The 15,000-nt window shown below is 41.8% G+C and overlaps 1 protein-coding gene across 1 annotated transcript in view; it reads right to left on the minus strand.

The window, feature by feature from the left end:
- Window positions 1-15,000, minus strand: part of wls (Wnt ligand secretion mediator) — an 81,594-nt gene that overhangs the window by 53,901 nt on the left and 12,693 nt on the right. The window contains exon 2 of the mRNA XM_061919850.1: window positions 9,023-9,295. Within this exon, the coding sequence (XP_061775834.1) occupies window positions 9,023-9,295 (273 nt within the window). The remainder of the gene's footprint in view (window positions 1-9,022; window positions 9,296-15,000) is intronic.

Below are 15,000 nucleotides of genomic sequence, written 5' to 3' on the forward strand. Positions count from 1 at the left end.
GAGCTGAGCCGGTAGGCAAAGCTCTCAATTTACCGGTCGATCTACGTTCCCATCCTCACCTATGGTCATGAGGTTTGGGTCATGACCGAAAGGATAAGATCACGGGTACAAGCGGCCGAAATGAGTTTCCTCCGCCGGGTGGCGGGGCTCTCCCTTAGAGATAGGGTGAGGAGCTCTGCCATCCGGGAGGAACTCAAAGTAAAGCCGCTGCTCCTTCACATCGAGAGGAGCCAGATGAGGTGGTTCGGGCATCTGGTCAGGATGCCACCCGAACGCCTCCCTAGGGAGGTGTTTAGGGCACGTCCAGCTGGTAGGAGGCCACGGGGAAGACCCAGGACACGTTGGGAAGACTATGTCTCCCGGCTGGCCTGGGAACGCCTCGGGATCCCCCGGGAAGAGCTGGACGAAGTGGCTGGAGATAGGGAAGTCTGGGCTTCCCTGCTTAGGCTGCTGCCCCCGCGACCCGACCTCGGATAAGCGGAAGATGATGGATGGATGGATGGATGGATAGAGTATAACATTTTTTGTATAGTATAACAAGAGCAATTTTAAATCAATAATAGAAAATAGAACAATTCGCTGAATAACGGACTACCGTATTTTTCGGACGATAAGTCGCAGTTTTTTTCGTAGTTTGGCCGGGGGTGCGACATATACTCCGCAGCGACTTTTGTGTGAAATTATTAAAACATTACCGTAAAATATCAAATAATATTATTTATCTAATTCGCGGAAGAGACGAAGAAAATGTCAGCAATCGTCATATACACGTCGAACAATAAGAATTCGGCGGGGGAGGGTCATGGCAGAAGTGCATTGTGGGTCATGGCATGCTAACTGCTAAATGCTACTGCCGTAGCGATTAGAATGCATCATTTCATCGTTGGCGGTAACTTATAAAAACTGAGAAGGGCTGAACAAAAATGGCACCGAAAGGGAAATCATGTACTGCAGGTTACAAGCTGGATGTAGTGAAATATGCAGCAGAAAACGACAAGATGAAGCGGCGCATACCGTTGGAGTTGGCAGAGTTATTTAGAAGCGACATCAAGGAAGAAGATTTTATCGGATTTATCGATTAGGAGTGACAGATTGTTAGGTAAAGGTATAGCATGTTCTATATGTTATAGTTATTTGAATGACTCTTAGCATAATATGTTAGGTTAACATAGCAGACACCTTCTCAGTTGGTTATTTATGAGTCATATAACGTACACTTATTCAGCCTGTTGTTCACTATTCTTTATTTATTTTAAATTGCCTTTCAAATGTCTATTCTTGGTGTTGGATTTTATCAAATACATTTCCCCCAAAAATGTGACTTATACTCCAGTGCGACGTATATATATATATATTTTTTCCTTCTTTATTATGCATTTTCGGCCGGTGCGACATATACTCTGGAGCGATTTATAATCCGAAAAATACAGTAATTGGAACTATTTTGAAATGACTAAAACAACTAAATGCTTTCATTTTATCAAAAATCAACAGTGCGCCTTATAACCCGGTGCGCCTAATGTAATGCTCGAAGCACTTTTATTTGCTGAGGAAGAACAGACTGGAGAGGCAGCGATGGTGACTTTCTATCGCTCGGCTGTCGAGAACCTGCTGACGTACTGCATAACAGCGTGGTACGCCAGCTGCACTAAAGCAGACAAACAGGCGATTCAGAGGGTCATAAAGTCTGCACAAAAAATCATCGGCTGTCCCCCTGCCCTCCCTGAAGGATTTACACAACTCCCGTTGCCTCAACAGAGCAAAAAACATTACCAAGGACAGCACACACCCTGGCTTCCACCTCTTCGACTTGCTACCATCAGGCAGGCGCTACAGGTGCATCAGAGCCAGAACAAACAGGCTCAGAGACAGCTTCTTTCCCAAAGCTGTCACCATGTTGAACTCTAACTTAAAATATTAATAATTCACCCCTATACAATATCATGCCCTAATCCCCTACTGTGCAATACCACCCTTCGAGTGCAATACGTCCGACACTGATTGTTATTTATTACTTCGGTACTCTTGTCTTGTTCTGTATATTGTACAGTATTTTGCATTTTGTACTTCTATAATGTTTTGTATATTCTACAGGATTGCTTATTATTTTTATTGGATAGTAGTCTGTTTATTTCAATTGTTAGTTATTCCTTTTTACCTCTTATGTCATTTATTTCACCCCATATTTGTTCCCAATACCGCACCTTAAGTTGGAGTCTTTAATCTCGTTATATGCAAATATAATGACAATAAAGTTAATTCTATTCTATATTCTATTTGGGACATGATGTAATGATAAGTGTGACCAGTAGATGGCAGTCCTACATAAGAGAAACTGTATGTCCATCCATCCATCCATTTCCTACCGCTTGTCCCTTGGGTAGCTGCAGCCTATCTCCGCTGCATTCGGGCGGAAGGTGGTGTACACCCTGGACAAGTTGCCACCTCATCGCAGGGCCAACACAGATAAACAGACAACATTCACACTCACATTCACACACTAGGGCCAATTTCGTGTTACCAATCAACCTTTCCCCAGGTGCATGTCTTTGGCGGTGGGAGGAAGCCCGAGTACCCGGAGGGGACCCACGCAGTCACGGGGAGAACATGCAAACTCTACACAGAAAGATCCCGAGCCCGGGGTTGAACTCAGGACAACTCAGGACCTTCGTATTGTGAGGCACGTGCAACATGATGGCGGTAAACCACACCAAAACGTTAAGTGTTTTATTGAAAATATGGAACATTACACACGGCACTCAAAAATCTGACAAAATGTTTTTAAAAAAACTGCTTGCAAGAGGTTTCAAGTACTGCAAGCTTTTGCGGGACTAACAGCACAAACTTGGCGAATCGAGGTTTCTCAGGGGCAAAGGCCAGGCCAAGACAGACTGATTCCATGACTCGTTGCAGCGACTGACCAGATGATAGGTTTGTCTATCTCTGCTCTTGTGTAGAGTATGTCGCTATGCTCTGACTGGCATGGTCCACCACAGATCTTGTGACAGTAACGTGATTGGAACTGCCAAGATGTCCAGCCTCGCCCAGAAGCCGTGATTTGTCTTCGGGGTTTGCTCCCTTAGCCTTCGGTCAACCAAGACCTTAACCACAAGGCAGCGGTAAACACTTCGTAACCCTGAGGAGGGAGGCTACCAGGTGCTACACCTTGCCCAAGGGTGGCCTGGGGTTTTCTGTCGGGGTAGTCCATCCCCTAGCCTTTGGTCAACCAAGACCTGCCCGCAAGGCAGCGGTGACTCATGGAGGGCGGGGAGTACCCGGAGGGGACCCACGCAGTCACGGGGAGAACATGCAAACTCTACACAGAAAGATCCCGAGCCCGGGATTGAACTCAGGACAACTCAGGACCTTTGTATTGTGAGGCACGTGCAATATGATGTCAGTAAACCACACCAAAACGTTAAGTGTTCCATTGAAAATATAGAACATTACAAACGGCACTCAAAAATCTGTCAAAATGTTTTTAGTACGACTCGAGTAAGCTATGAAGTGGAACCGCTTGATGGATCGTCGGCATGTTCAACATACAAGTATTATTATGGTACAGATAGCAGTGTGGTTAGTCCACAACCTTTACGGTCCTCATGGCCCAAATTAATTATCAACCGGTACCAAAAAATACCAGTACTCTGTATACATCCCACATCATGCCATTCCAGATGCGTAACAGCTGCACCGCGGAATGTCTCCAGATTTGCCGTTAATCAATACCCACAGGCAGGCATCTGACTTGACTTAACTTGTGGAAAAGACAAAAGTTTTGCCTTGCAGGACGACAATTTTATTGTTCTATTTGTTGCCAACAACACAGAATGAACATCATCCCTGGCGAGTGTATTTTACAAACACAGGAACACACGCAGAAATTACAGAGCTTGCCTCGACAACATTGCAGTCCGTAGATCACGGCTATTCAGCTTAATTGTTTTGTGGGCCATACTTCCAGAAAGCTAAGGAGCGAATGCAGAGACCGGACTTCTCTATATTTCTTATTTTGTGTATTCCTCAGAACCAGCATCCTCTGCAGTGGATATTTGATTTTTGTCTAATACTGATTTTGTTGGTGTTACTAAATTCGGAAAATAAATAGCTCTGCTGTTTTTAAGGACCTACTACTAAAAAGCTAGTCAAAGATCCTCTATAACAGCGGTTCTCAACCTTTTTTCAGTGATGTACACCGTGTGAAATTTTTTTAAATTCAAGAACCCCCTAATCAGAGCAAGGCATTTTAGGTTGAAATAAACAGATAAAGAAGTAAAATACAGCACTAAGTCATCAGTTTCTGATTTATGAAATTGTATATTAGTGCAAAATATTGCTCATTTGTAGTGGTCTTTCGTGAACTATCTGGAAAAAAAGATAAAAATATCTAAAAATTTGTTGAAAAATAAACAAGAGATTCAATTATAAATAAAGATTTCTACACATAGAAGTAATCATCAACTTAAAGAGCCCTCTTTGGGGATTGTAATAGAGATCGATCTGGATTCATGAACTTCATTCTAAACATTTCTTCACAAAAAAATAAATCTTTAACATCAATATTAATGGAACATGTCCACAAAAAAATCTAGCTGTCAACACTGAATATTGCATTGTTGTATTTTTTTCACAGTTTATGAACTTACATTCATATTTTGTTGAAGTATTATTCAATAAATATATTTAAAAAGGATTTTTGAATTGTTGCTATTTTTAGAATAGTTTTAAAAAAATCTCACGTACCACTTGGCATACTTTCAAGTACCCCCAGGGGTACACATACCCGCATTTGAGAACCACTGCTCTATAGGACAGGACTCTAGTGCTTTTAGGAATCTGCTGATAAAATGAATTCTCTTACAAGTTTTTTAACTGAGCTGGCAGGCCACCACTTAGACAGCACTAACATAGATGGTACTTTTCATAAATTGCAAAGAAACTAAACCTCCAGTTAGGGCTGGGCGATATATCAACATTCTCGATATATCGCAGATTTGTCTCTGTGCGATATAGAAAATGACTATATCGTTATATTCGAGTATACGTTCTCACACAGTTGCTTTTAGCTGCAGGCATCACACTGCATGAGTTTCCCACTCTTTCTTGTCTCTCCTTCTCACGGAGACTTAAAACAAGTGCACCTTTTTACATACGTCACATATGCAACGTTGCACGCTCCCGCGGAGCAGACAGGTAGCGACAGGGTAACGTTAGCTGTGATGTAAACAGTGTGGTGCGGGTGGTAATACGAGATAGAGAAGGTGTGAATCTGGTAACAAATAAAGGAAGAATGAATTCCCAAGAAAAACAGCACAGGGTCCATCGTCTGGCGGTGGTTTTGTTTCAAGTGGGAAGCTGTTGAACAATTATGCGGCAAAAGCGTTGCTACAAAAAGTAGCAGCACTGCTAATGTAGCACCATTTGAAAAGTCAACCGCTAAAGCAGTGGTTCTCAAATGGGGGTACTTGAAGGTATGCCAAGGGGTACATAAGATTATTTTTAAAATATTCTAAAAATAGCAACAATTCAAAAATCCTTTATAAATTGAGTTATTGAATAATACTTCAACAAAATATGAATGTAAGTTCTTAAACTGTGAAAAGAAATGCAACAATGCAATATTCAGTGTTGACAGCTAGATTTTTTGTGGACATGTTCCCTAAATATTGATGTTAAAGATTTCTTTTTTTTGTGAAGAAATGTTTAGAATTAAGTTCATGAATCCAGATGGATCTCTATTACAATCCCCAAAGAGGGCACTTTAAGTTGATGATTACTTCTATGTGTAGAAATCTTTATTTATAATTGAATCACTTGTTTATTTTTCAACAAGTTTTTAGTTATTTGTATATCTTTTTTTCCAAATAGTTCAAGAAAGACCACTACAAATGAGCAATATTTTGCACTGTTATACAATTTAATAAATCAGAAACTGATGACATAGTGCTGTATTTTACTTCTTTATCTCTTTTTTTCAACCAAAATAGCTATGCTCTGATTAGGGGGTACTTGAATCAAAAAAAATGCTCACAGGGGGTACATCACTGAAAAAAGGTTGAGAACCACTGCGCTAGAGATTGAAGAGTGCTTGAAACTCCGCATGTCAACCTCTTTGTTCGGTGCCACACCAACAAAATGCCGAAGCAACTATTTCCACATCAACACCGTATGAAAAAAATAGTCAACAACAGAAGGAGATGACGTCCGAAGGAACCTCCCACATAGCGAAGGACAAACACTATTTGATTTCCTATAATGCAGCTCATTTTTATTTGACACTTATTGAAATATCTTGTGTGACATAATGCACAAAAGTGCATTTTATTTGTTTTAAACTATTGTAGTGGCGTTCTGTACAAAAAGTGCACTTTAATTTAGTGTTTCTGTGTTGTGTCATCTTAGTGACATCATGCACAAAAGTGCACTCATAGCTTGTTTTAAAATGTCTCTGACATCCTTGCACTTTGTTTTGAAATGACATGAATGTTTGTGCCACTGCTTAGTAACTGTTTAATAAATATAGTTTTGGTAAATCGACTTAGTTGTGTAGGGGGTGCTGGAGCCTATCTCAGCTGCATTCGGGCGGAAGGCGGTGTACGTGGACTTAGTTGTGATTTCCCTTTCTGCATGAAAGTTTAAAATGAGCATACGTTAATGCAGTATGAAGAAGAATGTTTAAATGTAGACACATAGAATCATCATACTGCTGTGATTATATGCATCAAGTGTTCATTCAAGGCTAAGGCAAAATATCGAGATATATATGGTGTATCGTGACATGGCTTAAAAATATCGAGATATTAATTTTAACCAAATTGTTCTTGGGTAAACATGCCTTTAGTTTAGTGTGACTCATGTGGTAAGCATGCCAGATCTGACCTGGGTAATAAGAATAGACAGAGGCCTTTCATTGCTTCGGGGTGTAAAACGCTCTGAAAACAGGTTCGCATTACCTTACCTGTGTCTTTACACCTGTCAATCGTGTCCCAAGCCCATCTACAAACCCCCTAAGGCAGGGGTAGGGAACCTATGGCTCTAGAGCCAGATGTGGCTTTTTGATGACTGCATCTGGCTCTCAGATAAATCTTAGCTGACATTGCTTAACACGATAAGTAATCACAGTGTCAGAAATAACGTTCTAAACATAAAACATTCTCATGCATTTTAATGCATTCATCCGGTTTCTACCGCACGTGTTCAAGAAGTCGCATTAATGGTTAGAATTATTTTATTTTTTGTTGGTTAATTTCAGAATACAATGTTATTAAAAAGAATAAGAGACTTATTATACTCTAAAAAGGTTGGTCTTGCGTAAAAATGCACGCATTTAGTTGTATTCAGTCTTAAAAAAAATATTATATGGCTCTCACGGAAATACTTTTTAAAATATTTGGCTTGTATGGCTCTCTTAGCCAAAAAGGTTCCTGACCCCTGCCCTAAGGTGTATGTTACTAGATAACAAGCCACAGATCATAAAGGGAATCCAGTCTCCTGAAAAACACATTCCGGTGGGTTCCTCCAGCACTCACCGTGATGGACCGAGCACAGAAGTGAGGTTATATAAAACATTGTGTGTTTATTTTTCAGGAGATGTATGGCTTTGCTTTGCAATTTATCATGTATAGCATGGGTGTCAAACTATGGTCCGCGGGCCAAATTTGGTCCGCCGTGTAATTTCATTTGGCCCTTGAGGCAACGTCAAATTAACAAAGCTGGCCCGCCGGTATTATACAGCGGTGGTGCCGCTATAACACCGCATTCACTGCTAATACTCATACATGCCAACCCTCCCGATTTTCCCCGGGAGACTCCCGAAGTTCAGTGCCCCTCCCGAAAATCTCCCGGGACAACCATTCTCCCGAATTTCTCCCGCTTTCCACTCTGACAACAATATTGGGGGCGTCAAGTCCGCTTTTCCTCCTTACAAACAGCGTGCCGACCCAGATACATAATGTGAGCGGCTCGTAAGCACACCTAAGTGAATGCAAGGCATACTTGGTCAACAGCCATACAGGTCACACTGAGGGTGGCCGTATAAACAACTTTAACACTGTTACAAATATGCGCCACACTGTGAATCCACACCAAACAACAATGACAAACACATTTGGGGAAAACATCCGCACAGTACCACAACAGAACAAATACTCAGAACCCCTTGCAGCACTAACTATTCCAGGAAGCTACAATACACACCCCTGCTACCACCAACCCCGCCCACCTCATTATTTAATTTTCAAATGTATTAGCCTGTGGAAAAAGTTAATGTTGATATTTACTTTAGAAGGCTGCAAAAAGAAAAGAGGCATTACATTTTTTATTTAAATTGTATTTATTATGCCATTGATGTTCTATCATTTGTTTTTTGAACGTTGATTTTGCACTATTAAGTTATATAAGCGTTGCTTGTTCCACATTCAGTGTTAAAGCAAATCAGTGTAGCAAACTGAGCAATAATTAACATTTTATTCATGCACTTTCTCTTGCTACTTCAAGGCTTGAATGTTTGATTCATTCATTATTCTTAATTTATTTTCAAATGTATTATTAGCCTGTGGAAAAAAGTTTATTTTGATATTTACCTCAGAAGGCCGCAAATAGAAAAGAGGCATTCAATGTTTATTTAAATTGTTTTTGATATGCCATTGATATTTTTTCATTGTTATTATTTGAAACTCGATTCTGCATGTCACTAAAGTTATATAAGCCCTGCTTGTTCAATATTCAATGCAAAACTTGTTTGGGTCCCTATTAAAAGGTAATTTGTTCAACCTTGGCCCGCGGCTTTGTTAAGTTTTTAATTTTGGCCCACTGTATTTGAGTTTGACACCCCTGATGTATAGGATGGGAAGTGACAAAGGATGTGATGTTTTCAAAGACCAGCTCAGCCTCATTGAGCCACTGCAAATATTGGCTTAGAGATTGTGAAGCCAAAAAAAAAACTGAATTAAGGCTAATATTGTCATTCCAGAAGCCAACAGACTCTGGATGTCATGGTATTGAAAGGAGCTGTGTCTCTCACCTATCTGGTTGTACATCTTGAAGGCGATGTCAAACTGCAAGATGACCAGCATGAACTGAAACCAGGGACTCATCTCCTTGTTAGGGAGAGGAATGTGGACAGCGAACACAATGTTGTTGGCCTCAATCCTCTTGGCCATGGCTTCATCAAAGGTCCGAATCTTGTCGCATTGGTTGGGACCCCAAGGCATGAACCACTTGGTTTCCTGGCGGTGTTTGACTGTGTCCACACATTTGGTGGCCAGGTAGTGGACTGCCGTGGTGGGACTGGGAGCTGGCGAAACAAAACAAAAAAAATGGTTATTTGCGATCAAGCTAAAAGATTGGTGATGATCGTAGTAACTATGACAGGATAGGAAAGGATAGGATAGGTCTTTATTGTCATTGCACAAGTACAACAAAACTTGGTTTTCAGCACAAACCTGTTCAAGATTGGACAAATAATCAATCAATCAATCAATCAATGTACTTATATAGCCCTAAAAATAAATAGTGTATGGCGCCCCATAAAAGATGGGAAAAAGGTAAACGCTGGGGAAGGAAGGATGAGTAAAAAAAATACAATCTAGACTGGGCTCCTAAGGGGGCCCAGTCTGGAGTGGGAAAAAACCTCCATAGCAAAGCACATATACATATTACAACATACATCTCGAGATATCTAGCAACAGAGGGAAGGTAGTTCTAGGTCATGGTGGTAGGTCGCAGCTCTCAGGCGCTGACCATCCATTCATCACCTCTACGGGATTTGTGTCGAGGTTGTTGGACTGGGAACGGGGGTGGGTGGGGGGGGTGGTGTATGTGTGGCGTATATTTTTTTTGTGGATGTGAGTGCGTGTGTAAGCCCGCAGTGTGTCTCTGTTCCGCGGCCTCAACAACAACAGGTGTGTCCATGAGAGACAAGAAGGGAGTTTGTTGTGTCTTCACCACACCGTCCTTCGGGAGAGTCTCAAAGCCAGGGAAACAATCCAAGTTAGAATGATTTGTATGCGAGTGAAAATAAAATTTGCTTTTCACTCTAAAATTGTCTATGACTGGTCCTGAAAAACTGCGGGGTAGACAGTCCGATGTAATCCACAGTTCTTCCAGCATCCTCCAATCATTTGTGGCAGCTTTGGGGTACTTTGAAGACTGCCAGCAACTTCCAATTTGTCGACAAACCCGAGCAACGCTTACTCCAATCAGCAATATTCCTGTTGTCATGATTCCGAATAGGTGGATATCTTCACATCGTCGACAGAAAAGGGTCGCCAAGCACGCGGCCCTCCATCTCCCAAGAGTCCGTCGTGTGTCCAGCAACAACCGCTTCGTCACGACAGCAGGTTCCCCCAAACCCAAGATCTTGTCAAGTTTGTTGAGGCCAGTTAAATAGTTCTAATGTTTACTTAGGTAGGTCTTTATTGTCATTGCACAAGTTCAACGAAACTTTGTTTTCAGCACAAACCTGTTCAAGATTAGACAAACGAACAGTGTACAGGGTTACAGAACAAGAACGCTGATGGGTCGCCTTAAGGCCCCCCGTAAAAGATGGGAAAAAGGTAAACGCTGGGGAAGGATGAGTGAAAAAATACAATCCAGACTGGGCTCCTAAGGGGGCCCAGTTCGGAGTGGGAAAAAACCTCCATAGCAAAGCACATATACATATTACAACATACATCTCGAGATATCTAGCAACAGAGGGAAGGTAGTTCAAGGTCATGGTGGTAGGTCGCAGCTCTCCGGCCATGACCATCCACTCATCACCCCTATGGGATTTGTGTCGAGGGCGTTGGATTGGGGGACGGGGTGGTGTATGTGTGGCGTATATTTTTTTTGTGGATGTGTGTGTGTGTATAAGCCCGTAGTGTGTATCTGTTCCGCAGCCTTAATGTATTTGCCGTCGCTAGTCCAAAGTTCACAACAACAGGTGTGTGTCCATGAGAGACAAAAAAGGGAGTTTGTTGAGTCTTCGCTTGCAGTGATCTTTGGGAGAGTCTTGAAGCCAGGGAAACAATCCAAGTTAAAAAGATACGTATGCGAGTGAAAAAAAAATTTGCTTTTCACTCTAAAATTGTCTATGACTGGTCCTGAAAAACTGCGGGGTAGACAGTCCGATGTAATCCACGGTTCTTCCCGCATCCTCCAATCATTTGTGTCAGCTTTGGGGTACTTTGAAGACTGCCAGCAACTTCCAATTTGTCGACAAACCACAGCAACGCTTACTCCAATCAGCAGATGTCCTGTTGTCATAATTCCAAATAGGTGGATATCTTCACGTCCTCGACAGAAAAGGGTCGCCAGGCACCCGGCACTCCTTTTTCTCCCAAGAGTCCGTTGTCGTGACGAAGCGGTTGTTGCTGGACACACAGCAGGTTCCCCCGAACCCAAGATCTTGTCAATTTTGTTGAGGCCAGTTAAATAGTTCTAATGTTTGGATTTGGAGAGCAGTGCAAAAAGAGGCAACAAGAAAGTTAAGACAAGACAAAACAAAGAAGCAAGCAGGAGAGATAAGGGAGAGGAAAGGGGAGCATCCACCCTCGATGAGTGCCAGAGAGAACAGTTAGGGTTTACTGAAGTCCAAACACCGGTGTGTGCCATATATTCATTTACTTGTGACGAGCCACCACAAGGTAACTTTTTTTTTTAAGATTTCGCGTTACAGTAAGTGACATTTAATCTTCCAGGTGATATAGGTGATTTCATCTTCTGCCATTAGGGCTGGGCGATACTGCCTTTTTTTAATATCTCGATATTTTTAGGCCATGTCATGATGCACGATATATATTGCGATATTTTACCTCAGCCTTGAATGAACACTTGATGCATATAATCACAGCAGTATGATGATTCTATGTGTCTGCATTAAAACATTCTTCTTCATACTGCATTATTATATGCTCATTTTAAACTTTCATGCAGAGAGGGAAATCACAACTAAGTCAATTGACCAAAACTGTATTTATTAAACAGTTATTTAGCAGTGGCACAAACATTCATGTCATTTCAAAACAGAAAGTGCAAGATTGTCAGAGACATTTTAAAACAAGCTATGAGTGCACTTTTGTGCATGATGTCATTGCTAAGGCGGCCGCCTTAGCAACAAAGCGCTGAGGGGAAACCCTGCCTTGAGTGCGCCCTATCATCCGGTGCACTTTTTGTAGGAAAATAAACATGTTCATCGGCAGTGCGCCTTATAATCCGGCCCGCCCTATGGTCCGGAAAATACGGTATCTAAAGAAGTATCGATGTGCGGTATAGCGACATGGTTGCCAAGTTGGCCACACTGATCCCTCCAGCTGAGTCTTCTGATTCTCTGGCAGGTCAGGTGAGTACGAGGTGTTTTAAAGGCCTACTGAAAGCCACTCCTACTGACCACGCAGTCTGATAGTTTATATATCAATGATGAAGTCTTAACATTCCAACACATGCCAATACGGCCTTTTTGGTTTACTAAATTGCAATTTTAAAATTCCCGCGAAGTATCCTGTTGAAAACGTTGCGGAATGATGACGCGTGCGCGTGACGTCACCGGTGGTAGCGGACATTTTCTTCCAGTACAGATCACAGCTATAAATAGTCTGCTTTAATCACATAATTACACAGTATTCTGGACATCTGTGTTGCTGAATCTTTTGCAATTTGTTCAATTAATAACGGAGGCGTCAAAGAAGAAAGATGTAGGTGGGAAGCGTTGTATTCCAGCTGCCTTTAGCAACACAAACACAGCTGGTGTTTCCTTGTTTACATTCCCGAAGGTGAAGAAGCTTTACGATGGAACAGAGCGGTCAAGCGAACATGGTTCCCTACCACATGTCAACTGGCAGGTTTCGGTGAGAAAATTGTGGTAATAAGTCGGCTATTACCGTAAACATGAGCGGAGCTTGTGTCGTTCCTCCTGCAGCTGTCAAAGAGCCAGCTGCAACTCTCTTGCCTCCTTCGTGGCTTCCCTCAGAGACACTGGCGGTCACCACACCCCTCTGACTTTCAGGTACGACTATATAATCTCACTAAAACACTAGTACCACAATAAGCAGATAGGGGATCCAGAGTTATCCTAGTAAATGTGTCTAATAACATCTGAATCGCTCCCACTGCCCTGTCTTTTTTTTTTTCTTATTTCGAGTCCTTCACGCTCACTATCCTCATCCACGAATCTTTCATCTTCGCTCAAATTAATGGGGACATCTTCGCTTTCTCTGTCCGAATCCCTCTCGCTGCTGGTGGCCATGATTGTAAACAATGTGAAGATGAGAGGAGCTCCACAACCCGTGAAGTCACGCGCACATCGTCTGCTACTATCGGTACAGGCAAGGCTTTTTTATTAGCGACCAAAAGTTGCGAACTTTATCATCGATGTTCTCTACTAAATCCTTTCAGCAAAATTATGGCAAAATTGCGGAATGATCAAGTATGACACATAGAACGGAAATGCTATTCCCGTTTAAATAAAAAAATCTCATTTCAGTAGACCTTTAAGCGGCGTTAGGATGAAATGTTAACTAAAACAGCGTATTGTGGGAGGACACTTTAGACGTCCTAGTACATGCAGGTGCTTTGGAATGACAGTCGTAGTTCTAGTCAGGCAGATCTGTGAGAGCGAGGAACACTATCACCCTTTAGTAGTGATGTATCCAAGACGTCTCCCTGAGCTGTAATCACTGTCAAAAGGTGATTCAGGAAAGTAGCGCCTGGTGGGAGGTCCTGCACATCAAAGCCCAGACTTTTCAGATTCAGCTCATGGGAAAGATTAGTGACACGTTCTAGAAGACGGTAATCACTGCTTCTGAGACAACTCAAAGAAAGCGTGTCTGGATCTGAAAGGAAGCATGTCGAGGCCAGAAAAACAGGGATCGGTCCAATCAACAAATGTTCAGCATGTATGCAGTAAACGCGTCCTCAGTCATACTAAAACATTGTGATGTTTTGGCACGTGAAGGAGGATTTTTTTGCTTCCAGTCTTACTGCTGATACAGAAATGCACGCGGCCTAGTCGACGGTATTGCAATTAAACGTATTAAGTGGAGACGTGGCTAGTTTACACAGGTTTGACAATGAAATACATTATTTAATTTGAAACTAGAAATGTCCGATAATATCGAAATGCCGATAATATTGGCCAATAAATACTTTAAAATGTGATATCGGAAATTATCGGTATCGGTTTCAAAACGTAAAATTTATGACTTTTTAATACTCCGCTGTATGGAGTGGTACATGGATGTAGGGAGATGCACAGAGCGCCAATAAACCTTAAGGCACTGTCTTTACGTGCCGGCCCAATCACATAATATCTACGGCTTTTCACACACACACACACACACACACACACACACACACACACACACACACACACACACACACACACAATGAATACAATGCATACTTGGTCAACAGCCATACAGGTCACACTGACGGGTGGCCGTATAAACAACTTTAACACTGTTATAAATATGCGCCACACTGTGAACCCACACCAAACAAGAATGACAAAACACATTTCGGGAGAACATCCTCACCATAACACAACATAAACACAACAGAACAAATACCCAGAAGCACTTGCAGCACTAACTCTTCCGGGACGGTACAATCCCCTACCCCCCACGCCAACCCCGCCGCCCCCAACCCCACCTCCTCATGCTCTCTCAGGAAGAGCATGTCCCAAATTCCAAGCTGCTGTTTTGAGGCATGTTAAAACAAAATTCATGCACTTTGTGAAATAGAAATACAATTTATTTTTTTTTACTGGACAACATTAATTTTTTTGTTCATGTCTCTATATGGTCACCATTTACAATTTCTCATGTTTTTTTTATTTCATGTAGCTGAGCTGTGGATGAATTAAATTATACTTATTTATTTTTACTTAAATTGATTATATTGGATGCTTTCTTTTGCTTAATATGAGAGCTGTCCGATAATGGCTTTTTTTGCAGATATCCGATATCCCGATTTTGTCCAACTCTTGATTACAGATTCCGATATATACACCGAAACCGATGT

Source organism: Nerophis ophidion, linkage group LG14 (genome assembly GCF_033978795.1).
Source record: "Nerophis ophidion isolate RoL-2023_Sa linkage group LG14, RoL_Noph_v1.0, whole genome shotgun sequence".
Taxonomy (NCBI): Eukaryota; Metazoa; Chordata; class Actinopteri; order Syngnathiformes; family Syngnathidae; genus Nerophis; species Nerophis ophidion.